Genomic DNA, 25568 nt, shown 5'->3' on the forward strand with positions numbered 1-25568 from the left:
CTCTCCAGATTCAAACTTTCTGGATTAGAAGTGTGGAAATGAACACATATTTTTGTATATGTTTGATAAAAAGTAAATTCCTGGGTGAAATTTCAAGCATTTTTTTTCCCTAAATGCAGGGGATTACGGTATCTTGCGCAGGGCCTTTCTTTTCACCACTGCTAGCATCCTTGTCTGACCTGGGGTAAATAACAAAGTTGTACATTCCGCAAATTCTGTTCTATTCTGTCTCAAGAAAGGAATCGCAACAGTATTTCATGCACTCCACAAATAAAGAACCTTCTGTCAACCCTGGAGGCCATCTTTTTCTTTGGATCTTCAGGGCTGCCACACTTAGTGCTGTGGGAAAACGGGAGGGGGTTTGCATGGAGTTGGTGGAGATATATAGCCAGAACAACATTCCTTTCTCTGGGAGTCAAGGACGTTCAGCCTGCACCTGGAGAGGCGTGACTCGGGGATCATCTCCAGTTGGGACAGTGGATTGATTGGACCATGTGATGGACATGTGGATTCAGGGGAAGGGATTTTGACTTTCCTTTAGGTGGGGAAGACCCGGGGGGCTTTCATATTTGGGTTTTCCCAGATGTGTCAATATGACATCTCTAATAAAATGGGACTTTGAGGAACTGCTGGCCTTGGAGTCTTCATTGGTTGGGGGTGTTACTTGGAACCCTGACACCTTCTATAATTTGATTGCCTTGTATGATTTGAAAAAGTGGACATCTTGAACATCACAGAGCAGCTGTTTTAATTTGGCATTCCTTTCTCATTGCTCCAGATTAAGCAGAAGCAATGGCAGCAAGGGGAAAAAAGCTAAAGCAGGTTAAAGAACGCTTTCTCAAAAACAGAAATTCCAGGTTGCTGGCAGAACTTGCTGGGATGTTCTTCTATAGAGGAGAGAGAAAGAAAAAAATCAGAAAAATAGTTATGAACCTATTATAGGAACAAAACAACCAAGCTCAATAAGATCAATAGCTACTCTGGCATGTCTTCCACCCCACTCTATCCATTGTATTTCATCAAAATTCTCTCTTCTTTAAACGAAATGTTGAAAATTATTCTGCTTCATCAAATTAAATAGGAACTGGCAAAACTGAATTGCTGCTTGCAGAGCAAAATGACAATGGTGCTTTAATAGGATAAACTGAATAAACCTATCCTCTGGAGAAGTGGATTTCTAAGTGAGGGAGGATGAAGAGGGTAAGATAGAATTCTTGTTAATTTTCCTTTAAAAATTTGTGCACCGTAATGAATTTGAGGTTGGTTTAGGAGCAGGACACTGAACCTGCACTTGGTGCCAACCATAACAACACATTAGAAGCAGTGGTGAAATCCAAATTTTTTTACTACCGGTTCTGTGGGCGTGGCTTGGTGGGTGTGGCAGGGTAAGGATACTGAAAAATCCCCATTCCCTCCCCACTCCAGGGGGAAGGATATTGCAAAATCTCCATTCCCACCCCACTCTGGGGCCAGCCAGAGGTGGTATTTGCTGGTTCTCCGAACTGCTCAAAATTCCCACTACCGGTTCTCCAGAACCTGTCAGAACCTGCTGGATTTCACCCCTGATTTAGAAGGTGACTTCTAACAAAACAGGCTTCTCTCATCTACACCCCCAATGACCCAACTGGGGATGCAGCAAACTACCTTCCTTTGTTCATCAGCCCATAGTGATTGCAAAAATCCAGGCAGAAGCTGCTTAAGATCAGTGTTAGGGAAAAAGATGATCCATAAGAGTTCAGATAAATGCAGGATCAAATCTGGGTTGGTTATCTGAGTTCCAAGGAAAAACTCATAAATGCAAATTTAAAGATTGCATCAGAGGTGGTATTCAGCAGGTTCTGACCAGTTCTGGAGAATCAGTAGTGGAAATTTTGAGTAGTTTGGAGAACCTGTAAATACCACCTCTGACTGGCCCTGCCCCCATCTATTCTCTGCCTCCTGAGTCCCAGCTGATCGGGAGGAAATGGGGATGTCAGCGCTTCGACGCTGGCATAGAGAGCAGAGGAGACAGAGAGATAAGCTCTGAACTTTTGCCTGCTAAATCCCTTTGAAGTCGCGTTGTGGATATGAAGGGGGGAGACATTCCTGGGAAATGACGAGACAAGAAGTCTGAAGAATGACTTGGAAGATAGCCAATGAGAAGCAGAGATTTGGGGATTGGAAAGGGAGGGATTGGGGGGCAAAAGGTCAGTCTTGTCCGCATCGAGTCATGATCCGGTGGCTGTGCTCAATTAAAGAAAATATTTCCTTAAAGATTGGCAGTTTGGAAATTCATTTATTTTGAGATAGCATCGAAGTCTGACAGGGGATTTTGCAGTAACCTTAACCTGGTGTGGGGAGGGAATGGATATTTTATAGTATCTTTCCCCTGGAATGGGGTGGGAATGGAGTTTTTACAGTATCCTTCCTCTGCCACGCCCACCAAGCCATGCCCACAGAACCGGTAGTAAAAAAATTTGAATGCCACCACTGGGTTGCATAGTTGCGTCCAAAACCAAATGCATCTTACCTTCACCAATCTATTGAGGAGGCTTTTTCCATGGAAAGAGGCTGAGCCTTGGGAAGTCAGTGCAGTTGACAAAATTACGTGGATACTGGTTGGCGCGGAAAATGAACCGAGGTACCTCGCGGATGTAGGTATTGTCACAGATGACGCGTGCCAATGTGGCTTGGTTAAGAGCCTGTCGCTGGGCTGGGGTGAACACGCCAGGGTTCTCCCACCAGAACCTGAGGGGAAAAAAACCACCAGAAAAATTGTCACATGAAGAGCAGCCTCTCAAATTTACAGAAACTTTCTTGCTGGAATGAAGCAATACAGAATGAAAGAGTTGGAAGGGATCTTGGGGACCTTTGTCCAACCCCCTGCTCAGGCAGATACGCTATATCCTGATGGCGAACCTATGGCACAGAGCCATATCTGTGGGCATGCGAGCGTTGCCTTAGCTAAGCTCCAGCGTGCATGCGCGCACCAGCCAGCTGATTTTCAGGCCTTCTGGTCTCACTGGAAGTTGGGAAATGGGCAGTTCCCAGCCTCCGGAGGGCCTCCAGGGGGTGGGGAAGGCTGTTTTTGCCCTCCCCAGGCTCCTAGAAAGCCTAGGGAGCCTAGGGAGAGCAAAAAATGGGCCTTCCGGTCTCATCGGAAGTCGCGAAACAGGCCATTTCTGGCCTCTAGGGGGTGGGGAAGGCTGTTTTCGCCCTCCCCAGGCTCCAAGAAAGCCTCTGGAGCCAGGGGAGGGCGAAAAAACAGGCCTACCGGGCCCACCGTGCCATCACGTGCCAAAAGCGAGGGGAGCGCAGGGGGACGGGGCACATTGAATTATGGGTATGGGCACGCGCATGCATAACCCCCCGCGTTCCCCCCCATTTTGGCACGTGACGGCAAAATGGTTACCCATCACTGCCCTATACTATTTCAGACAAATGGTTGACCGATCTCTTCTTAAAAACTTCCAGTGTTGGAGCACGTGCAACCCATTAGCCATTCCACTGGTTAATTATTCTGTCAGAAAACTTCTCCTTAGTTCTAGGTTGGTTTTCTCCTTGATCATTTTCCATCCATTGCTGAAGCCATTAAAGTGCCTGTTATTTCAGAGGACAGTCCTTTATTTCAGAAAACTGTCCTTTAAACGTATTTTTCAAAACCCCCACTTGTCCTTAATTTAGGTCATTTAACTTTTAATGCACAAATGGAATTACTTAATGCAGTCTTTAAAAAATGGATTTTTCCTCTTTAACAAGCCCTTTAAAATTGCTTTTAAAAATAAATTGGTATCTAACATATAATTTTAGATATTTTTATTAGAAGATGCGTTTTTGTAAAAAAAAATTGGCTTTGCTCTTGAATTTTCCTTGGCAAAGCAAATTTATGAACGTAAACAATTACAATTATTTATTTTTCAGAAGTTTATTCAGATTTGCCCTTTTTTGAGGGTTGACCTTCATTTTTTCCCCAAGAAAATATGTATGGTAGATTCTTCAATGTCTTCCCAAATTTTTGAAAATTTCCCAGTTTTATTGCTATTTTATTTGTAACATGTAAGATTTAGAAGCTGAATCAAATCATTTGTTCACTTTGCCCTTTTATGTCCGTATATGGGCATCCCCGCCGGATTGGCTAGTTCACCGGCGGGAGATTTGAAGATCTGTCATTGGCCGGCTTGCCTGCCGATTCCCTTTATAAGGCGAGCCCGGCAGCACAGCCAGCAGTTCTGATTCTCCTAAATAAAGTGCTGAACGGACCTCTCGCTGCTCGCGTATTCTTTTCCCTGCGCCAATCTAACATGCCCTATATAGTAGAACCCAATAAGTAATGACTTCCCAACATTTAAAATCTATTTTATTTACTTAAAAGGAAAATTAATTTATTTGGGGAGGGGGGCTACAGGGGGGGCTAATTCCAGGGATGGTTTCAGCTGGAGTTGGTAACTCTAAGTTGATATGAAGGGAAACAGAGCAAAACAGATTTTTTCTGTGTTTATTGTGTATATAATGTTTTTAAGGGATCGTTTTCCTTCCAGGTTAATATAGAGTTTGGGAGTACTGGGAACTGAACCTTATTCATTCAAAGTGTGTCTTCTACCCCTGAGTAGCAGCACAACTTTCTATTTTTCTTTTCTGTAATGAAACAAATTTAGGTTCATTTGCTATATAGTAGATCAAGCGGCCACAATAAAATAGCAGGTTTCATGTGCTCACCTGTCCCCATCACGAAGGTTTTGGAACTGTTTCCGAAAGATACATGCCAGTAGAGGCCCAACTCTGGCATTCCGGAGGAGGGGCTCAGACACTCCCCCGACCCAGAGGTCAATGTTCTTGGGTGTCCCATAATGTTGAATGAACTTCTTGGCCACTTGAGGATTCTGGAGGACCTCAGCCAGCTCAGTTTCATTGAGAGGTTGTGAGAGGCCACATAATTGTCTCCAGGCATTATAACCTATAGAACAAGAATAGTGGTCGAAAGTTCTGCTCATTTGAACAATGATGTTCACTCTAGTATCATTCTATGTTGCAATCTCAAAACATCTTTAAGGCTGAGCTGTAATTTTCTACATTATTTTTGGCTATATGGCAGCACTCCACAATCTCTGATGTTTCCTGCAAAATGGGAACACTCTACTCTTATTACCTGGTAGACCGTGATCTCGGCCACGCTGCATGTTCAATGATGGCAAATCCAATCCAGGTCCTGGAGGTTGTTGGAAGAGTCGGTCTCGGAGACCCTCTACTACTAACTGATCTTGTCTCAACAGTTTGGCTGGTGTACCTATTTGGCCTCGTAGAATGGGTTCAATGCCTCCTGAAAGAGAGAAGAAATAACTTTCAAAAGCAGTGTCCATATGTAGATATCAACCAAACATGAGGAGAAATCTCAGCAATTGAGTGGGTAGCCTTACAGGTCTTCACAGCTGAGCTGAAAATCTCTCCTGACCGTTCTTCAGCCATCAGGAAATTCAATAGGTATAAAATTTGCTGATTTGCAGGCAACTCCAACCTTTATAAACAGTTGAGACCTTCAAATTTCTAGGTTCTACCATATCGCAAGATCTAAAATGGGCAGCTAACATCAAAAACGCCATCAAAAAAGCACAACAAAGAATGTTCTTTCTGCACCAACTTAGAAAGCTCAAACTGCCCAAGGAGTTGCTAATCCAGTTTTACAGAGGAATTATTGAGTCTGTCATCTGCACTTCTATAACTGTCTGGTTTGGCTCTGCAACCCAACAAGACAGACACAAACTTCAGAGGATAATTAGAACTGCAGAAAAAACAATTGCTACCAACCTGCCTTCCATTGAGGACCTGTATACTACACGAGTCAAAAAGAGGGCTGTGAAAATATTTACAGACCCCTCACATCCTGGACATAAATTGTTTCAACTCCTACCCTCAAAACGACACTATAGAGCACTGCACACCAGAACAACTAGACACAAGAACAGTTTTTTTCCTGAATGCCATCACTCTGCTAAACAAATAATTCCCTCAATACTGTCAAACTATTTACTAAGTCTGCATTACTATTAATCTTCTCATCGTTCCCATCACCCATCTCCTTCCACTTATGACTGTATGACTGTAATTTTGTTGCTTGTATCCTTACAATTTATATTGATATTGTTTCCTGATTGCTTATTTGTACCCTATGACTATCATTAAGTGTTGTACCTTATGATTCTTGATGAACGTATCTTTTCTTTTATGTACACTGAGAGCATATGCACCAAGACAAATTCCTTGTGTGTCCAATCACACTTGGCCAATAAAAATTCTATTCTATTCTATTCTATTCTATTCTATTCTATTCTATTCTATTCTATTCTATTCTATTCTATTCTATTCTATTCTCCAACCTTTATGATGACAGGGCATATTAAGGACAAAAATTGGTGGATTCCCCTGGACTTCTTACTTCTCCCATAAAATATTACTGGATAGTGGGAAACACCCACTAAATGCTGTCTTTATTGTGGTGTGAAACCGAGATGAGGAGGAAGCTATAGTTAGATTTTGACAGCTAGATCAGCTGATTTAGCTATCAGTCAAGACTCAGTCAAATTTTCATACATGTTTTGTGTAGGTACATTGAAGCAGAGACCTCTTTATTATTCCCAGTTATTTTTTTAAATCTTATTTAAGTTTAAACATTATTTAATCTTAGAAGATTAATTTATTGATTTATATGTCCACCCATCTCATAGATAGTTAACAACTCTGGGTAGTTAACAAAAATAACAACAAAATAAACAGTAAAAAGAGCAAAATTTGAAAAATAACATTGATAGCCTAAAAGAGCAGCTGAGAACATTTACAACACTCCACATTCAAATAAACCATGAAGCCAATTCACCCATTCTGCTAGGGCACCAGGCAAAGCCAAGCTTTTAATGTTTGATGAAAAACCAGCAGAATCAGGGCAAGTCTAATCTCAGGGGGGATGATATTTCAGAGGATCAGCACTATGGCAGAAAAGGCTGTGTTTCTGGATCAGATGAAATTCTCCTGTGGATGGGACCCAGAGCATTCTACTCCTGTTGGACATAACAAGATGGGTACTAGACACGAGTGGAGAGAGTATAAATAATCCAGCTTTAAATTATGAAGGGCTTTAAAGGTAGCCACTAATACTTTGAATTCACCCAGAGGTATACCAGTAGCTAATGCAGCTCCCAAAGCAATCATGTCTCACATGCCAAACAATTAACATCCACGATTGTCTGTGCCGTTACAATTTGCAGCAGATTAAGCTTCCACATACTTTTCATCGGCAGCCCCATGTAGAGCATGCTGTAGTAATCCAAACAAGATATGACTAAGGCATGAATTATTGTGAGCTGGGCCTCTTAGTCCAGGAACGTACATAATCAACACACAACACAAAACTACGCAAAGACCCTTGTGGACACAACTACCATCTACTCCGAGCAGCACTTGCATATTCAGGAGAACTCCCAGATCGTGCTATCCAAGAACTAACCAGGTCCATTTCAGCTTAATTGTTTGAGATCAGCCAAAATTGGCCGCTTGCTGGGACTTACCTTGGAAGATAACTCTCCATGTAGCAAAGAACTCATTTTCTAAGGGTGTTTCACTCAGAACTTGGTAACGGCTGTCTAAGCGAGGCACAGTGGGCCGCACCAAAGTATGCCCAAAACGGAAAGCATTGGTAAAGGAGCTGGCAATTCGGGGATCCACAGAATCATTGTAGCCCCTGTAACGAGGCAGAGCAACAGTCTCCCCCAGCACGGCAGGTATATATTCTGTATAGGTGATTTTCTGGAGCAAAAGGACAAAAAGAAGAGTCATGGGCCTATTGGAAGAAAGCAATTAATTCAGGCGAACGATTATCGAATATTAGAAGCAGAAGACCAGTCTTCCTCAACATGATGCTATGAGGTTTGTTCTTAAATATATATGTTTTGTATATACTTATTTGGCTTCTATCTCTTTTGCAGGCTTACAACAAGACAGAATACAGATAGTCCTCGACTTACAACAGTTCGTTTAGTGACCGTTTGAAGTTACAATGGCACTGAAAAAAGTGACTTATGACCTTTTTTTCCCACACTTGACAGTTGCAGCATCCTCATGGTCATGTGATCAAAATTCAGATGCCTGGCAACTGATTCATATTTATGACGGTTGCAGTGTCCCGGGATCATGTGATGATGACCTTTTGCGACCGTCTAACAAGCAAAGTCTGTGGGGAAGCCAGATTCTCTTAACAACCGTGTTACTGACATGTTAAGTGAATCCCTGCAGTTATTAAGTTAGTAACATTAAAGCTTTCTTTTTGATAATTCCTTTGGGGAAAGCCATTCCTAGGAGAGAGACTTGTTAGCTGGGAAAACCTCATTCATACCTACAAAGAGTGACAAGCATGCATTAAATGAAAGACTGCTTGGGAACATCTTTACAGTTAAGGTTAGGCCAGGGGTCAGCAACCTGTGGCTCTGGAGCCGCATGTGGCTCTTTCATCCCTCTGCTGTGGCTCCCTGTCACTCAAAATATGCATCACAACTGCCAATGTGTGACACCCGCCAGCACACAATTTATTGAGCTTTTCAACCCCCGGTAGGCCAACCATGGATAAATCCAAGAAAAGAAAGGTTTCAGAAGAAAACAGAAGGTTTAATTCAACTACATATGCTAGTTTTGTGGCTGCTCAAGAAATAGTCCGGCACGGGAAGGGTTTTATGGCTCCCGGTGTTTTCTTTTCTGTGGGAAACGGGTCCAAATGGCTCTTTGGGTGTTTAAGGTTGCAGACCTCTGGGTTAGGCCAAACATTTGATGGCTGAAGGCCACCGATAGAGTAGAGGTCTTCAACCTTGGCAACTTTAAGCCTGGAGGACTTCAACTCCCAGCAAAGCTGGCTGGGGAATTCTGGGAGTTGAAGTCCTCCAGGCTTAAAGTTTCCAAGGTTGGAGACCCCTGCCATAGAACACCTGGTTGGCAAAGACAGTTTTAAAGAAATATTAAGATGTATTCAACTTCACAGAGTTGTTGTTGGGGCGGGAGCACATCACAGAGAGAGCATTACTTACGTTATCTTGAGCTGCTAGGGGAAAGAAGAGATCGAAATTGAAGAGATGAATGCAGATAGTCCTCAACTTATAACCATTTGTTTACTGACAGTTCAAAGTTCACTGAAAAAAGGGACTTCTGATTGGCTGTCACACTTACAACCATCGCAGCACCCGTGATCAAATTGAGATGCTTTGCTTTATGATAATTGCAGCATCCCAGGGTCATGTGATCCCCATTTGCGACCTTCCCCACCACCTTCTGACAAGCCAAGTCAATGGGGGAAGTCAAAATTTGCTTAACGATCATGTGAATCACTTAACAACTGCAGTAATTTACTTAACAATGGTAGCAGAAAAGGTCACTTAACCACCTTATTAGCAACATAAATTCTGATTCCAATTGTGGTTGTAAGTTGAGAACTTCCTGTAGATAAACAACTAAATTCAGAGGGCAGGTGTCATGCTCAAGTCATTCAGTGTTCTACCCTAATGGTCTTACCCTATAGCCGTGATGGCGAACCTATGGCACGAGTGCCAGAAGTGGCACACAACGCCCTCTCTTTGGGCACACAAGCTGTCGGCCCAGTTCAGTTGTGCCATGCATGCACGCTGGCCTCCCACAAGCCAGCTAGTCTTCAGATCTCTGCCGCGCATGCACAGGGGTGGGGCGCATACTGGGGGGTGCACACATGCGCAGGGGTGCATGCAGGGGACCATGCGTGCATGAGTAGGGGGTGGGACGCATGCTGAAGGGGCGCATGCACATTGCATTTTGGGGGTTTGGGCGCACCTGCATGCATTCAGGTGTGCGCGCCCATGCTTTCGGCACTCGGTCCAGAAAAGGTTAGCCATCCCTGCCCTATAGAAAGGGTGAGGAGCATGGCTGGCTCAGGATTCTGGGAGTTGAAGTCCACATGTCACAAAGACCATAGTTCCCCAACCCTGCTCTGTAGGACTGGTTATTCTGGGCTGCACAAAGCAGTTAAGCCACTTACCGTATTTTTCGGAGTATAAGACGCTCCGGACTATAAGACGCACCTACCTTTTTTGGTGAGGAAAACAAGAAAAAGAAATCTGCCTCTGCCTCCCAGCAATTTTGCCTCGTGCAGCAAACAGCCTGCTTTACTTTCATTTTCGTTTTTAGCATAGCTTGATTAGCACAAGAAAAAAAAATCTGCTCCCAGCAATTTACCTCCTTGCAGCAAGCAGCAGAGGCCTATGCAGCAATAGGCAATGGCAATCCCTGCAGCCTGAAGCAGCTGAGAGTCGGGGACAATCAACTTGTGTTAATTAGGTTGTGCTGAAACTGAAATGGGCTGCTTCTTCTTGCTGCTTGCTGCAAGGAGGTAAATTGCTGGGAGGCAGAGGCCAAAAGGTGGGGGCCAATGGATGGGTGGGGCTACATTCAGTGTATAAGATGCACCCAAATTTTTACCCCCTTTTAGGTGGGGAAAAGGTACGTCTTATACTCCGAAAAATACAGTAAATAGAATTGTGCCTTCGTTTTATGTAAAAGAGTTATGGAACTATTCATCCCACACCTGCATCAGTGCTCCCACGATTTTCCGGGTCTCCTGATAGAGTTCTTCTCCACGCATTTGTGGGTTCAGCCTCTTCAGCTCAGTGGCCAAACGGTTGTGCTCCCGCATGAAAAGCGTTTGCAATGCAATCAACCCTGGCATTTCATTAACTCGATTGTCACCTTTAAAAGTCAGAATAAGAAAGCATCATTGCAACAGAGATGTCATAAATCAATATTTCGTTCCAAGTGAGGAGTTTGAACAAGAAGCAGATATTTGGAGGGGTGTGTGTGTATGTCGCCAAAAAAGATATCTTGTGTAAATCTTCTCTAGTGAGTGAAGGGAAAGGGTTAATAAGTCATGCAAATAACCCCAGCCAGCATGCAATTTAGAGGAAGTTAATTTTAGCTTCTGCAAGGCTATGTGAAGCTAAGCTTCGCAGCTCATCCATATTGTCTAGATCTCCCCAATTGTATAATTTTAATTTGGATTTTAAATGGGGGATTTTAACTGTCGGGCCAAATTGTTTAATATATTTTTAAATTGTTTTTTAAATTTTGTATTTGATGTTTTTTATTTCTGGCTGTTCACCGCCCTGAGTCCTTCGGGAGAAGGGCGGTATATAAATTTAAATATTAAATTAAATAATTAAATTAAATTAAATTAAATTAAATTAAATGAGTGACAGCAGCTCTCCAAGTGTCCGCAGTATTCAGATCCGCCTTTTACACAATAACAGAGTTGGAAGGGACCTTGGAGGTCTTCTAGTCCAACCTCCTTCTCAAGCAGGAAACCTTATATCATTTCAGACAAATAGTTGTCCAATCTCTTCTTAAAAACCTCCAGTGATGGAGCACCCACAGCTTCAGGAGGCAACTGTTCCAGTAATTAATTGTTCTGTCAGGAAATTTCTACTTAGCTTAGGTTGGTTTTCTCCAGTTTCCATCCGTTGCTTCTACTCCTGTGTTCAGGAGCTTTGGAGAATAGCTTGACTCTCTTTTCTTTGTGGCAGCCTCTGAGATACTGGAACACTGCTATCATGTCACCCCTAGTCCTTCTTTTCATTAAACTAAACAATTCCAGCAACCGTTTTTTTATATGTTTTAGCTTCCAGTCTCCTAATCATCTTTTTTGCAGCTGTCTATTCCTTTTATCTCTTCCTGCTATCCCTTTCACTAGGTGTGACTTCAGTTTGCAAAAGCAGCCCCAAACAAATGGTGCACCTCTCAAATAACTTACCTGCCAAAAAACAGGGGATTCCAAGGGTTGCATTTGTTACATTGCAATTTTCCCGAAAGCCTTCAGGATTGCCAAAGGGGAGAAAGGAAAGGCCTCGATCGTTGAACCTGTTATTCACAGCCAACAGTCCTAGGTCGTTTGTGAAATTTCTTAGCTGCATTGCCCACTTGTCTTCACTGGCATATACCATACTGGCATCAACAAAGGATGTGAGTGCATTGATCTGGTTGCGGATGGCATAGCCACCATTGCAGGCAGGAGCTGAACGGGTAAAGGGCATGCACTCACGCTTTTGTGTAGGATCATGGGGTGGGATCTAGAACAAAAAGATGAAGAGGAGCTTAAATTCCCAGGTTCAAAAAACATTTCCTTTATTTTGCCAAGCAGAGGAATATGCCAAGCAAAGGAATATCCAATATCCTGCAGTTTTACAGGATATTGTAGATAATGGTACAGTAGGCACCATTATCCTCATGCTTTCCCTCTTTCTTCCATTAATATTTAAAAGGAACACACAACACAACAGAGGCATGCTTGGAAAGTGTATAAATATGATCCAATTCTGGAATGAGTTACTTTTGGTGATGGGTTTTGGACTTCAACTAGTAGTGGGTTTCACTTACCTTCGCTACCGGTTGGGAACTGGGAGCGCACGTGTGCATGCGCTTGCTTTGCTCGTGGACAGTGCTTCTGCACATGCACAGAACCTTCTGCACATGTGCAGAGCGTCCGTGATGACGTCTGGGTGGGTGGGCGGAGCATCCTGCTGCCACCGCTACTGGTTCGTCCGAACCGGGGCGAATCAGTAGAAACCTACCACTGACTTCAACCCCTATCAGCCCGAGTAATCATGGCCACATAAGTGAGCCTCTGAAGCTCTTCAAGTCAGATCAGGAGGTTAGATCTAGTAAGCATGCTGGCTCAACAATGCTGTCTTTTTTAATATGTATTTATTAAGAAAACAGAAGCAGACTAATGCTACTGTTAAAGGTAGTATTTAGCTTCCAGCTGCCTGCAATTACTGCGAGTTCAATTCTCACCAGGCTCAAGGTTGACTCAGCCTTCCATCTTTTCTAAGGTAGGTAAAATGAGGACCCAGTTTGTGAGGGCAATAAGCTGACTTTGTATAAAATATACAAAAGTATGAAGGCTATTGCTTAATGCATTGTAAGCTGCCCTGAGTCTCTGGAGAAGGGTGGCATATAAATAAATAAATAAAAATTTGTATGGCTGCCCAACTCATTCACATTGGACTCTGGGGGGGGGGGGGCTTACAAAGGTAAAATCCCAGTACAAAAACCAATAAACCCCCATGTACCTAGTGACAAAAATCAGACCAGCCACTTAATGGGCTCCATGTGACTATGGGGTCCCCAGGTCCATTGGCAGAATTATGTTCTGTTTCATGACCCACGGCTAGGCATGGAATCAACACAGCCAGAACGAAGGCTTAACTCCTTTTTATTGCGCTAACTTGCCCCCCCAAAGTCCCACCACTCACTGCAAGTCCAGGAGCCAAGCTCTAAACATGCACCTCCAATAGTTCCTGGGTGCTATAAGTCCAGAAGAGCAGCTGAATTCTGAGAGCAGCCACAGTTCAAGGAATTTGGTTCCAGGGAGTCCTCATCACAGGAAGAGTTCAGTGGGCCTGCAGCACAACCCAGAGCAGAGCTGTGTTGCTGCGAACTCGCACAGAGCCAGGCCAGTCAAGCAAGGCAAGCAGGCAGGGGTGAAATGCTCCCGGTTCGGATCAGATCACCCAATCCAGTAGCGATGGCGGCAGGTGGTTCGGAGAACTGGTAGCAAAAATCCCTGCACCCACCCCACCATGTCCAACTGAGCCACGCGATCATCAGAGGCTGGTTTTTTTTTTTACTTTTAAATGCATTTTTTTCTACAATATCTTTGGCAAAAAAAATGCTTTTAAAAGTAAAAAAAAAGCCTCTGATGATCACGTGGCTAAACTTGGATCGTCAGAGGCTTTTAAAAGCTTCTGGATACTTCTCAAGCGCAGCACCATGTAGAGCATATTGCAACAATCAAGATGGAAGGTGACTAAGGTGTAGTTAACAATGAGCAGATATTGTTGGTCCAGGAAAGGGTATAATTGAGTAGGCTGTAATGGGTCCAGGAAAGGGGATAACTATATGAACAAGAAATGTTGAAGAAATCCTGTCTTGATTTTTTGGGGAGAAACTATATAAATTTATATAAACTATATAAATTTATATAAATAAAAAGTTGAGGATTCAAAGACTCCTGTACTTTAATGACTTTGGACAAAATAGTCCTTTATGATTAAACATTCTCTCTTTTTTTCTTCTAGAGCACAAAGTGAGTTATATACTACTCCCTCTTCATTTTTAAGGTTGCCTGGGCTAAGAGAGAGAAAGAGTGGTTGGCCCAAAATAACCCAGTGAGTTTTAATTGCCAAAAATGACTAGAACCTGGATCTCCCCAATGGCAATCCAGCACTTTAACTGTTAGGCCTGTTGGGAACTTCTTTGTAACCCACTGAACAAAATTAAATGAGTTTTATCTATTATGCATTTAGAGGCAGCCAGTAACAAAATACCAAAATAGGAACATCTCAAACAAACTAGCATAACTGTAGTATTTCTGACAAAGAGCAGAGGAGACTCTTGCCCAAAACGTCATTAGGAAGCCCAGATCCTTATGAATCTCACTGTTAATTTAATCATGCTTTCCTCTGGATCTAGTCTATCAAGCGGAGCAGGAAATGCTGGACATGTTCTATCTCTTCGCTTGCACATGCTTAGAATAGACACCAAGGGAGTGGACAGGGAGATTGAGATAAAAATGGAAAAGCAGAACTAGGAAGCATTGGGAAGATGAAGAACAGAGGCTGACAAATTTAAGTGGTTGGCAGTAGAAGCCCTGAAAGTATGAAGACTCAGGAATTCCCTGCTGATGAGCTTTCCATTCATCCTCAATATCTATGGAGATTCTCAGTCATCCAGGTTATGGTTTTCCCAAAGGTGCTTTTTGAAGAGACAACTGGATGTTCTTTGTTTTTGAAGACATTTCTTCAAAATTCTTCAATTTTGACTGAAGGGTGGAGACTGGAAAGATTTATATTCCTTGCAGTCATCTGGTGGTTAGCACTCTCTCTGAGAGTTGTTGAGGTCACTTGGAGGTTTATCAGTTAGAACTGAAGAAGCTTCTTGGAGGAGAAGCAAAACGTTTTCAAGGGAAAACAAAGAAAATCCAGTTGCCTCTTGAAAAAGCACCTTTGGGACACTCATCCCGAATGTCTCTTGGTAGTTTGCTAATCCATGCAGAATTAGATTCAGAATTTCTCATACCTTGATTGGAAAACACGGCGGCGCTTTCTCACAGCTTTTCCCACAATCTAATCCTTTTATGAAGGTGAGGGTGGCTGTCACAGAAGGTCCAAAATCCAAATCATGATCAATAAACTGCCCCCATTGCATAAACAAGACTGAGCGGAAAGGATCATTAGTGACGTTCACATTAGGGAAGAAGACGATGTCATTGGATACAGCCCGGACCTGTTACCAAGAAATTATTATCAAGAATGGCAGAGACAGAAGGAAAGGAAAAGGGTTTATGAAACCTGGAAACAACTACAAATCGCTAGATGATAATTTAGGAGAAGGAATGTAAAGATATACTTTCACAAACTGCCAATGAAATCATCTAGGACAGTGGTTCTCAACCTGTGGTCCGTGGACCCCTGTGAGGCTGCGAGGTCCTCCATGAATGCTTGAAGAAATGATTTATGATTTAAATCTTGGGGGTCCGGTCCATGGCCACAAAAGGTATTTAAAGGGGGTCCGTGGTGAAGAAAAGTTTGAGAACCACTGCTCTAGGAGTCTCGTTCTTGATGGGACAAGAGAGAGGAATGCCTTCACAAGGTCTTCAGGCAGAAGACTTAAATACAAATGGCTGGCATCCTGGAACGTCATTAAAAGCAATTAACTAAAAGGATTAAATAAAAAGGTTTATCTAATTATCTATTATCTAACCTTATTGTATTGTATTTTATTATTATATCAAATATATTACCGTGTTTCCCTGAAAATAAGACACTATCTTATATTTTTTTGAACCCCTAAATAAGTGCCTGGCCTTATTTTCAGTGAGGTCTTATTATTCTGGGGCGCATGGAGCAAGAAGGGGCTTCTCTTGTCGTCTTACCTGATTTCCAGCTCTGTCTCCCTAACCCTAACCAGAGGAAACGGCGGTAATTGGCCGTACATGCTATTAAATATTGTTGAGGAGGGCTTATTTTTGGGAGGGCTTATTTTTGGGGGGCTTATTTCAGCGCATGCCCTCAAAAGCCCAATTGGGCTTATTATCAGGGGATGTCTTATTTTCAGGGAAACAGGGTATTTGCTAATTATTACTATTAAGTATTTGAATTTCAGAGGCCTTATATATGGGACCTGCGATAGAACATTTCAATCTGAAGTCCTTCTGCGCAGCATCCAGTAAAATAATCAAGTCTTTTTTTCAGGGTGCTTGGTTCTTTCAATCTGTTTTGAGAAAGCTTCAGTAGCCTGCAGATGCCGAGCAGATTAAATCATCATGAGATTGTCTTATTTCTGCCCTCTTGTTTATTCTTCCCTTAACTTTATTGTTATTTTTCTCCTAGGGCTTACAAAATATTTTTATGTGCACAGTGCCAACGATGCATTCAAACACCAGATCTCTACTCTTATGCCGGATTAGCAATTTAGTTGCCAAGCACCCAAATTTTGATCACATGAACCTGGGATGCTGCAAGGGTGTTGCAACTTCATAAATATATAAGTGTTGTAACTTCAAGCAGTCAATAAACGAATGATGGTAAGTTGAGGACTAACTGCATTTCAAAGACAGCACAGCTAGCATGCTAACCTAGTAGGACGTGATCATAATAAAGTCATCCAGATTGGTTTTTCAAAGAACATACCAATGCTGTGCTATAAATGACACTGTATCTCCCTCTTAATTGGTCTTGTCTTTGAAATATAATAGACCAAAGGTCTAAGTCGTGGTTGTGATTTTGTTCAGGGCTGCTCAGCAAATTGGAAGCCCAATGTGCACCATAGTTGTTTGATAGTTGATATATTTATGTTATATCTTCAAAGTTTATTTAAGTGAGTCAGGATTTGACCACAACAAAGTTTCTATCTTTTCATTTGCAAAACTATAAGATATGATTCTTCATGAAAATCCCTCTCTATTCCTGTTTTTTATTGCTGTAACTAGTGTACAAAAGCACCAGATCATGTATAGGCCTTAAATTCTACCTGGATCACTTCTTCTCTGGCAGACAAATTTAGGACTCCTTAGTTCATTTCTGGCTACGATACTTCAATTACATCAATTATTCCATTTCTCTATTCTCCTTGCCTCAACTCTTGGTTTCTCTCCTCCCTTCCAATTGTTTTTCTCCCTTAAAATCCTGGATCCTTTCCTCTGTTCAAACTAAGCATCCTGGAATTAAATAGGGATTATATCTTACTAAGGGCAGAGGATGTCCAAAATACGGCTTCGTTTCTGTCCAGCCACGTGGGAGAGATACGCCATCTTCATATTCTTGAGGCAGCCACCTGACATACGGACGGTTGCTAGATCCCAAAGTAGGAATTCTCCTGCAATATTTCGTTAAATCCAAAAGTTCATTTAGAAGGGAGTTTTTAAAAGCAATAAGACTTGGTTTACACACAATGCTAACCCTTAAAATCCAATAATAAAGTTCAATTGCATTCACACATGTTGCGGCAAATACATCATCCATATTCTGATTAAGTATTGAGGTTTAGTTCCAGAAGAAAGTCCAATATGGATAAGTCCTCATTTGAGGTAAAAATGGGGTCATTACCTCATTTGAGGTAAAAATGGTAATTGCCTCATTTTAGGACTTTTCTTGCCACCAAGAAAAGTGTTAAGTGAATCACTGCAGCTGTTAAGTGAATTTGGCTTTCCTTGTCAGGAGGTCACCAAAAGTAAATCACATGATCTGCGACACTGCGGCTGTCATAAATATGAGTTGGTAGCCAAACATCTGAATTTTAATCACGTGACCATGGAGATACTGCAATGGGCGCAAATGGGGAAACGGTCAGAAGTCACTTTTTTCAGGGCCATTGTAACTTTGAACGGCCACTAAACAAACTGCTGTAAATTGAGGACTACCTGTATTTGGATTCTCATATGTTGAATTACAAACTGAGATAGAAAAGATGCCAGGATGACCAGCTTCTTCCTGAGGATGGTATACTAGCAGATTTCTTGGCAATGGGCATGTCATAAAAGTGATTTGGCTGTCTCTTTCCAGGAAACTTCTTGAACTTCCTTGTCTAGACAACCTGTATCCAGTGGTGGGTTCCTCCTGGTTCGCACCGGTTCGGAAGAACCGGTAGTAAAAATTTGTAGTAGTTTGGAGAACCAGTAATAACATTGGCTGGCCACGCCCCCAAACTGGTCCCCGGCCTGGTCACCGCTTGCTTATCCCACCCACCTCATCAGAGGCTTTTTTTTTTTTACTTTTAAAAGCATTTTTTCTACAACCTCTTCGGCCGAAAAAATGCTTTTAAAAGTAAAAAAAAACAAAAAACCTCTGACGATCAGGCAACTCAGCTGGGATCGCCAGAGGCTTTTAAAGGCATTTTATTTCCTACAACCTCTTCAACTGAAGAGGTTGCAGAAAAAAATGCCTTTAAAAGCTTCTGGCGATCCCAGCTGAGTTGCCTGATTGTCAGAGGCTTTTAAAAGCATTTTCTTCTGCAACCTCATAAGGTTGTAGAAAAAATACTTTTAAAAGTTAAAAAAAAATAGTTGGCCACACCCACCCAGTCACATTACCCCCCATCAAGCCACACCCACAAAATAAGCCACGCCCACAGAACTGGTAGTAAAATATTTTAGAACCTACCCCTGCCTGTATCCCACCCTAAACGGGTCCAAAGTCATCCAAGGTTGGCAGGTGTTGACTTCTATTGCCAATTCCATTCTAGTGTAAACCTAACTGAACAATAATAGCTGTTCTACAGGAAAGAGGGCTGATCATGGAGAGCCAATTAGACCAGGGCTGTCAAACTCAAGGCCCGCAGGCCGAATCAGGCCTACAGGGTGCTTAGAACTGGCCTATGGGGATGCCCTGGGAACAGCAAAAGACCAGCCTGCGGTGCCTCTGCCAGCAAAAATGGAGCCCAGGAGGGCCGCGTGTGACCCTCCCCAGCTCCATTTTTGCTAGCAGAAGTTGCAGGAGGCCATCCCAGCTGAAAACAGAGCTTGTGAGCCCGTTTTTGCTAGCAGAGTGCTTGGGCCACCAAAGGCGTCCCTGACATGAGTGATGTCAAGCTGCCCACATCCCCCCTGGCCCCCCTGGCCCACCTACGAAGGTCAAACACAACCCTGATGTGGCCCTCAATGAAATCAAGTTTGACACCCTTGAGCTAGACTGACACTCCACACCTGAAGAGAGCTTGTTCCGGATTCAGTAACTGATTTTATTCGTCATACTCAGCTTTAGTTTATTTAACCTTAGTTTGTGGGATAAAATTCAACTGGTTGAGTTAACAGAATACATCTAGTTTGTAAGTGCCAACTTCAGAGATTGCACATTTTGGAGAATTTCGGAATGTTTTATTCTTTGCCAGACCAGACCAGACCATTCTTATCAGTTGAGGGCAGCCCTAATGTCTTCCAGGAATAAATCTCCCAACAAAAAGAAGTGGTTCATGCCATTCTAGACATGGTCACGTCCCAATGACCTCACTGTTGGAGTGCAAGCTTCCATGGGGCAGCCGGATGACTTTCTTAGGCCTTTCCCATCATATCCTCTTAAGCACAATAGGTTAGGGCCAAGAGCCATACTCTTGCATGTGCAATAGACCACAGGTGTCAAACTCGCCATGTCACATGACATTTTGTGACATTTTCCCCCTTTGCAGAGCTGGGGTAGGTGTGACCTTCACGTGACGCATCTGGCCTGCCAGTTTGACACCCCTGCAATAGACTCTACTGAAAGAGTGGGAAGATAACCTATGACCCAGGCATCTTTTGAAGCCTCTTATGACCAATGCTTGATCCATGGTCAGAAACTGATGCTACATTTTCTGGCCATTTTGAGGTGAGCAACGGATGAAAACCAGGAGTACTATTCAGCAGGTTCTGACAGGTTCTGGAGAACCGGTAGTGGAAATTTTGAGTAGTTCAGAGAACCGGCAAATATTACCTCTGGCTGGCCCCAGAGGGGGTGGGAATGGAGATTTTGCAATATCCTTCCCCTAGGAATGGGGAGGGAATGGAGATTTTGCAGTATGCTTCCCCTGCCATGCCCACAAGCCATGCCCACCAAGCCACACCCACAGAACCAGTAGTAAAAAAATTTGAATTCCACCACTGATAAAACTAATGTAAGTCTTAAACTAAACATCACAGTTTTTTTTTTAAAAAGGAACCCATAATAGTTTCTTTAAAACTTAAGATATGATCCTCTTCACCTAGCAGCCATTAGCACTTAAAAACAGTTAGACTAGGGTCTTGGCCACCAAAACATTATCCGATTCTATTCTAGAAACATACAGGTTATTGCATTCGCCTGTAATGGTTCGGTAAGGGCTCTTCTCATCACATTCCTTTGTACGGATCTCTTGGGAAGCACATCCAGTTGCCTTGTAGATAGTGTGCATCTGGGAAGGCGAGAGCACATCTGTAGGAAAGCAAAGGGATTTAGACTTCAGGGCTGCAAATTTAACAGAAGAATGCAAGAGTAGAATCATTTGCCTTCTGAATTATACTTTAAAAACCGAAAGCAGGATTTATGTTTTGTAAGGATGAGGAAATTCAAAAGGTGAAAGTTTATGGAGAGTCTCAGTTATCCAAGTCATGATTGTCCCAAAGGTGCTATTTCAAAATGTAACTGGACTTTATTTTTTTTCTTGAAGATGTTTTGCTTCTCATCCAAGGAGCTTCTTCACTTCTGAAGTGAAGAACTGAAGAACAGAACTGAAGAAAGTTCTTACCAGACAGTCCAGCTGCCTCTTGAAAAAAGCACCTCTGGGAGAATAGAAGAAGCTTCTTGGATGAGAAGCAAAATATCATCAAGAAAAACAGTGTCCAGCTGCCTTTTAAAAAAAGGACCTTTGGGTCAAAAGGTGAAATATTTTCCTTTTTCAGAGATGTTGGATAGCTATTAAATGCCATTCATAGCAGCTCCAACCAACCATTCTACGGTAATCAGTAATTTACTTAGTGGCTGTATTCCTAAAACATGCTAAACTTGGTACATTTTAACTGTTTTATTTTTTGTCCGTGTGTAAAGCTTAGCAGGTTATGTGGCTGCTTTAGGAGTCAAGGTATTATGCAAATTCAGAAAATGGGTTAAATAGTTAAGCATGCTGTTCAATAGCAGCCATCTTGAAGCCAAGTTAAGCATGTTGTTCAATAGCAGCCCTCTTGAAGTCTTCAAGTCAATCTATTGCTCAATGTAGGATCTGCAAAGCAGAATACAAGTATAGCATCTCTGAAGCATGCCTGCTTGGGTGGTCCTTAAATGACTTCAAGGTAGAAGAGCCCACCATCACATGATGTTCCATTGATTAGCAGCTCTTACAGGGTTGGGTTTTTTTTTTTGTCAGCCCCCAATCTCTTTCTCTTTAATTTCCATCCATTGAACTGAGTTCTACCTTAGGAACAATTAAGAATACTCTAATCTAGCTTCAACTACCAATTTGAAGATCTTCTTTTCTCTAAATTTAAATATACCCACCCCTTGGGTAATGTTAATAAATAGGAGTTAATTTTTAACTGCCCACCCTCTTAGCCATTCTTCTCTGGATCATCTCCAGTTTCCCAATGTTCTTCTTAAAATGTAATGCTCTAATAGGCTTTGGTAAAGCATATAAAAATAAACTTGATATAATTATAGGTATATCAGCATTAAGGTTTCTTTCTGCCATAACTTGCAGATATTTATTTATTGTTTGTTTGTTTATATTTCATATTTCTAAACTGTCCATCTCCCTTAAAGGGGGCTCTGGACAATGTTTTAATTCAGTCTCATGCATTATTATGCAACTGAATCTGTTTAACACATCATAAAAGCTATTGAAAATGATAAAGAAAACAAAAGGGTCTTCCTTTTGTTCGCATAGGACAAGATTTGAGAAAAAAAAACAATCAAAAGCATTCTCTGAAAACATTTCCCATGAAATTATCATGAAGACAGATGCTTCCATATAAAATATTAGCTTCTTACAAATAATAATTATCCATGTCATTTTTGGTTGCCCCACCCAACCATCAACTGACATCTAACATAAAATGATTACATTCTTAGATGAAAAAACATTTCTCTCTTGCTTCCTCTTTGAAAATGATTGGACAAGAAATGTACATGTACTCTGCGGTCAAAATGAATGGGTAAATCTGTCAATTCAGTTTCTTCTCAGTTCCTCATATTTAGTTCATCTTAGGCTTCTACAAGTTTGAGATTTTTTTAAAAAAAAAATAGATTGCAGGCATTTTTTAAAGTATCTTTGCACATTTTTCCAAACTGTACAGTTTTGACAAATGCACATTGTTTTTGCAAAGCTTCTCCTAATAAATCTGTATCTATCTTTCCAGGAACGGGTGTATTTCCCTTCATATAGGTTTGTTCTCCACTAGGGAAACTGCATTGCAAGAAGTAGAGAAGGGCAAATGTTAAAGCACAACCTACTTTCCGTGAGATGGTAATGCGTGAGGCTGCATGCTTATGAGCACCATTTGATATTTTAAAAGCTTACACTATCAACATTGGGGTTGGAGTTTTCAAATTGAAACACTCAGCATTAGCATTAGTTTTGATCTGCCTGTGATAAGCTAAGTTATTGCAGAGGTTATGATGTGCAAATAGCAAAGAATGTAAATTAAGCATGGAAGAAAACCCAGCATTTTATTTCCCCTACTTTTGGTTACTTTTTCCTGCCCACCTAGCAGTTCGAAAGCATGCAAATGCAAGTAGATTAATAGGTATCACTTTGATGGGACGGTAACAGCATTCTGTCCATTTTTGGCATATAGCCATGCTAGCCACAAGGCCACAGAAAATGCCTTCAGATTACGCTGGCTCCCTTGGCCAAGAAACGGAGATGAGCACTGTGCCCTAGAGTTGAACCCAACTGACAAGGAAAACTTGATTTTTACTTTTGGTTAGTGTATTAGTTCAAAGTATGCAAAATACCTGTGATATTGAATTCCTGAGGAAATGCATTCTGTAGCTTCTCTTTCAAGAGGTCCAAGGTCACCAGCATATAATGAGCAGCTTTCACATGCAACCGAGTTTTTCCTATAGGTTGTTTGAAAGACACTAGGATTTCTGAAGGGCGTACTGTCTCTTTCTTTAGTTTTTCTTCTAACCTGGTGAATCGGAAAATACCTAAATCAAGAATGCAGAATAAAAGTCCCCCCCGCCCACCGCAAAGTGTGTGTTACAATGACAAAGCCAAGGATGCTAACTTGAGAGGCGGAGACTGTTTTGTATCATCTAATGAAATCTAGGGATGAACTACGCCTCCATAATCCTAATCTAATACTTTACATTTCTTCATGTTAATCATTCGCCCTTTGATTTCATCCCATTGGCTAAAATGAATATTATCACCTTGATTTTGTAAGGCTTCTGTGCCCTTAATGACGCGCAGGCAGGCAAACAGTATGCCTGTTGGTATTTTGATTCCAATTGTATACTGCCAAATCAATTCCATACTGTGAGATTTTCAATCACAATGAAAAATAAAAACATCCACAATTCAAAAGCTGCAGCAAAACATGCAGAATGAAGCAGGGGTGAAATACAGCAGGTTCTGACAGGTTCTGGAGAACCGGTAGCGGAAATTTTGAGCAATTCAGAGAAACAGGAGCAGAAATTTTGAGTAGTTCAGAGAACCGACAAATACCACCTCTGGCTGGCCCCCGAGTGGGGTGGGAATGGAGATTTTGCAGTATCCTTCCGCTGCCACACCCACCAAGCCATGCCCACCAAGTCACACCCACAGAACCAGTAGTAGAAAAATTTGTATTTCACCACTGGAATGAAGATATGGGATGAAAACAGGAATAGCTAAACTACTGAATCAGTTTGTAACTGGCAGAAATATCCATGTTTTCCAAATGAAACAACATGGCACATTGCGTGAATTTTTGTCTGAACATTCACACAGAGAAGTCATCTAGCAAACAACGCAGCAAATCTTCATCAAATAGAGCAGACGGGAAAAGGCAAAAATAAACCTGGCTTCGGGAAACTTTGTGCAAAATCTTACCAGTTCTGGGTGTATTCATAGGCAGCATCAACTAATTTCTTGGCTTCTTCCACATTCTGCAGAAGGAATTGAGGTTCCAGTTTCTTTGCTGTGTCTAAAAGAGACACTTGGTTTGGATTTTGTTGAAGGAGACACTTCAATCAAATCCCACAAAAACAAACTGATGAGAATATAGCTTCCTTAACCTGGTCCCTAATCTGAATTCCAAAAGTTATATTCCAGCATATCTAGAAGCCATCATCTTTGAGAAGCCTCTTGTAAGATCAGTGGTATATTTTGTTAAGTACCGTAATTGTCTATTAAAATTGACTCTGTGCTCACACAGTACTTTAAACCTTGTCAGTTACTAATGTTATGGATGGGTACCTGAGATTTACCAGGAAAAGCTTACACAAGTCATGGCTGTGTAAAAGGTTGTTTAGGGGCAGGGGTCTCCAACCTTGGCAACTTTAAGCCTAGAAAACTTCAATTCCCAGAATTCTGACAGTGCATATCTCTTGGTGGCCCTTCTCTATACCGTGGTACCACCAAAGATGGAATAGATTCTAAGCATGAGTGTCGATGGAGGGAATGTGTGATGGCCCATGTGTAATATGCTTTCATGCCAGTGATGCAAATTATATACAGCATTCACGTGATCTGGCATGTATCAAATCCATCATTGTCACAGAGGTGCTGTTATGCACAGACATCATCCTGGCAACTATTAGAAACGTCTGCTTCCAATGAGAGTTGTCTGTAAGGGAGATCAAAATAATCAAGATAGCAGCCACACAATTGGGAATTGACTTCTACAGGTCTTACAGCCACCACGGTTCAGAAATACTGCCTTAGGGATATTTGGCAGACTTTTGAGTGTCCACCAATAAAGGAAATACAGACTGAATTTCTGCATCACTTCAAATGTTAGCAGTCTATGATCTTAGGTTGTTTTTTTTCTGCTGTAAGTGAGTTGTTCACACTGAGGCAATCAAAAACACTTGGAAAACGGCATTTGTTCCTGCAGCTTGTTCTTAAATGATGAACTGTTTAGGCTGCATTTTTACAAGAAGTGGGGACACATGCAGACCTCTACAGACACTTCAACTCAATTTTAACAAGTGGTTCTAAAGTGAATGGCCTTACCTTGCAGAGAAAGGTTATCTGCCTCGTGAAGCTTTACTGCTATTAGAATACCCAGAAGAACAAAGAACAGCCTTAGGCCTTGGAGAAAGCAAAGGTTTGATATGAGTTACTTGCAAATCATTTGGGAAAGTAATCTTTAATTGTCAAACTGAATTTTAATACGAATTTAGAATGTCAGAAGCCAGTTACTCTAGAGTCTAAACCCGGGATCTGCAACCTTAAACACTCAAAGAGCCATTTGGACCCATTTCCCACAGAAAAGAAAACACCGGGAGCCACAAAACTCTTCCCATGCCTGACTATTTCCTGAGCAGCCACAAAACTAGCCTATGTAGTTGAATTAAACAGTCTGTTTTCTCCTGAAACTTTTCTTTTCT

The 25568-nt window shown here is 41.9% G+C and overlaps 1 protein-coding gene across 1 annotated transcript; it reads right to left on the minus strand.

Moving 5' to 3' along the window:
- Window positions 1–767: 767 nt before the first annotated feature.
- LOC139308442 (myeloperoxidase-like) lies at window positions 768–25273 on the minus strand (the record flags this gene model as incomplete). Its single annotated transcript, XM_070931970.1, has 13 exons — window positions 768–887; window positions 2510–2727; window positions 4696–4933; window positions 5126–5296; window positions 7536–7773; window positions 10565–10725; window positions 11783–12098; window positions 15109–15315; window positions 17277–17406; window positions 20345–20471; window positions 22986–23161; window positions 24067–24160; window positions 25192–25273. Coding segments are annotated over 12 exons (2148 nt in total), but the record flags the coding sequence as incomplete, so codon positions are not given.
- Window positions 25274–25568: the final 295 nt, after the last annotated feature.

The sequence above is a fragment of the Pituophis catenifer genome, unplaced genomic scaffold, assembly GCF_029215685.1.
Source record: "Pituophis catenifer annectens isolate HBS135680 unplaced genomic scaffold, rPitCat1.0.hap2 SCAF_1, whole genome shotgun sequence".
Lineage (NCBI taxonomy): Eukaryota > Metazoa > Chordata > Lepidosauria > Squamata > Colubridae > Pituophis > Pituophis catenifer.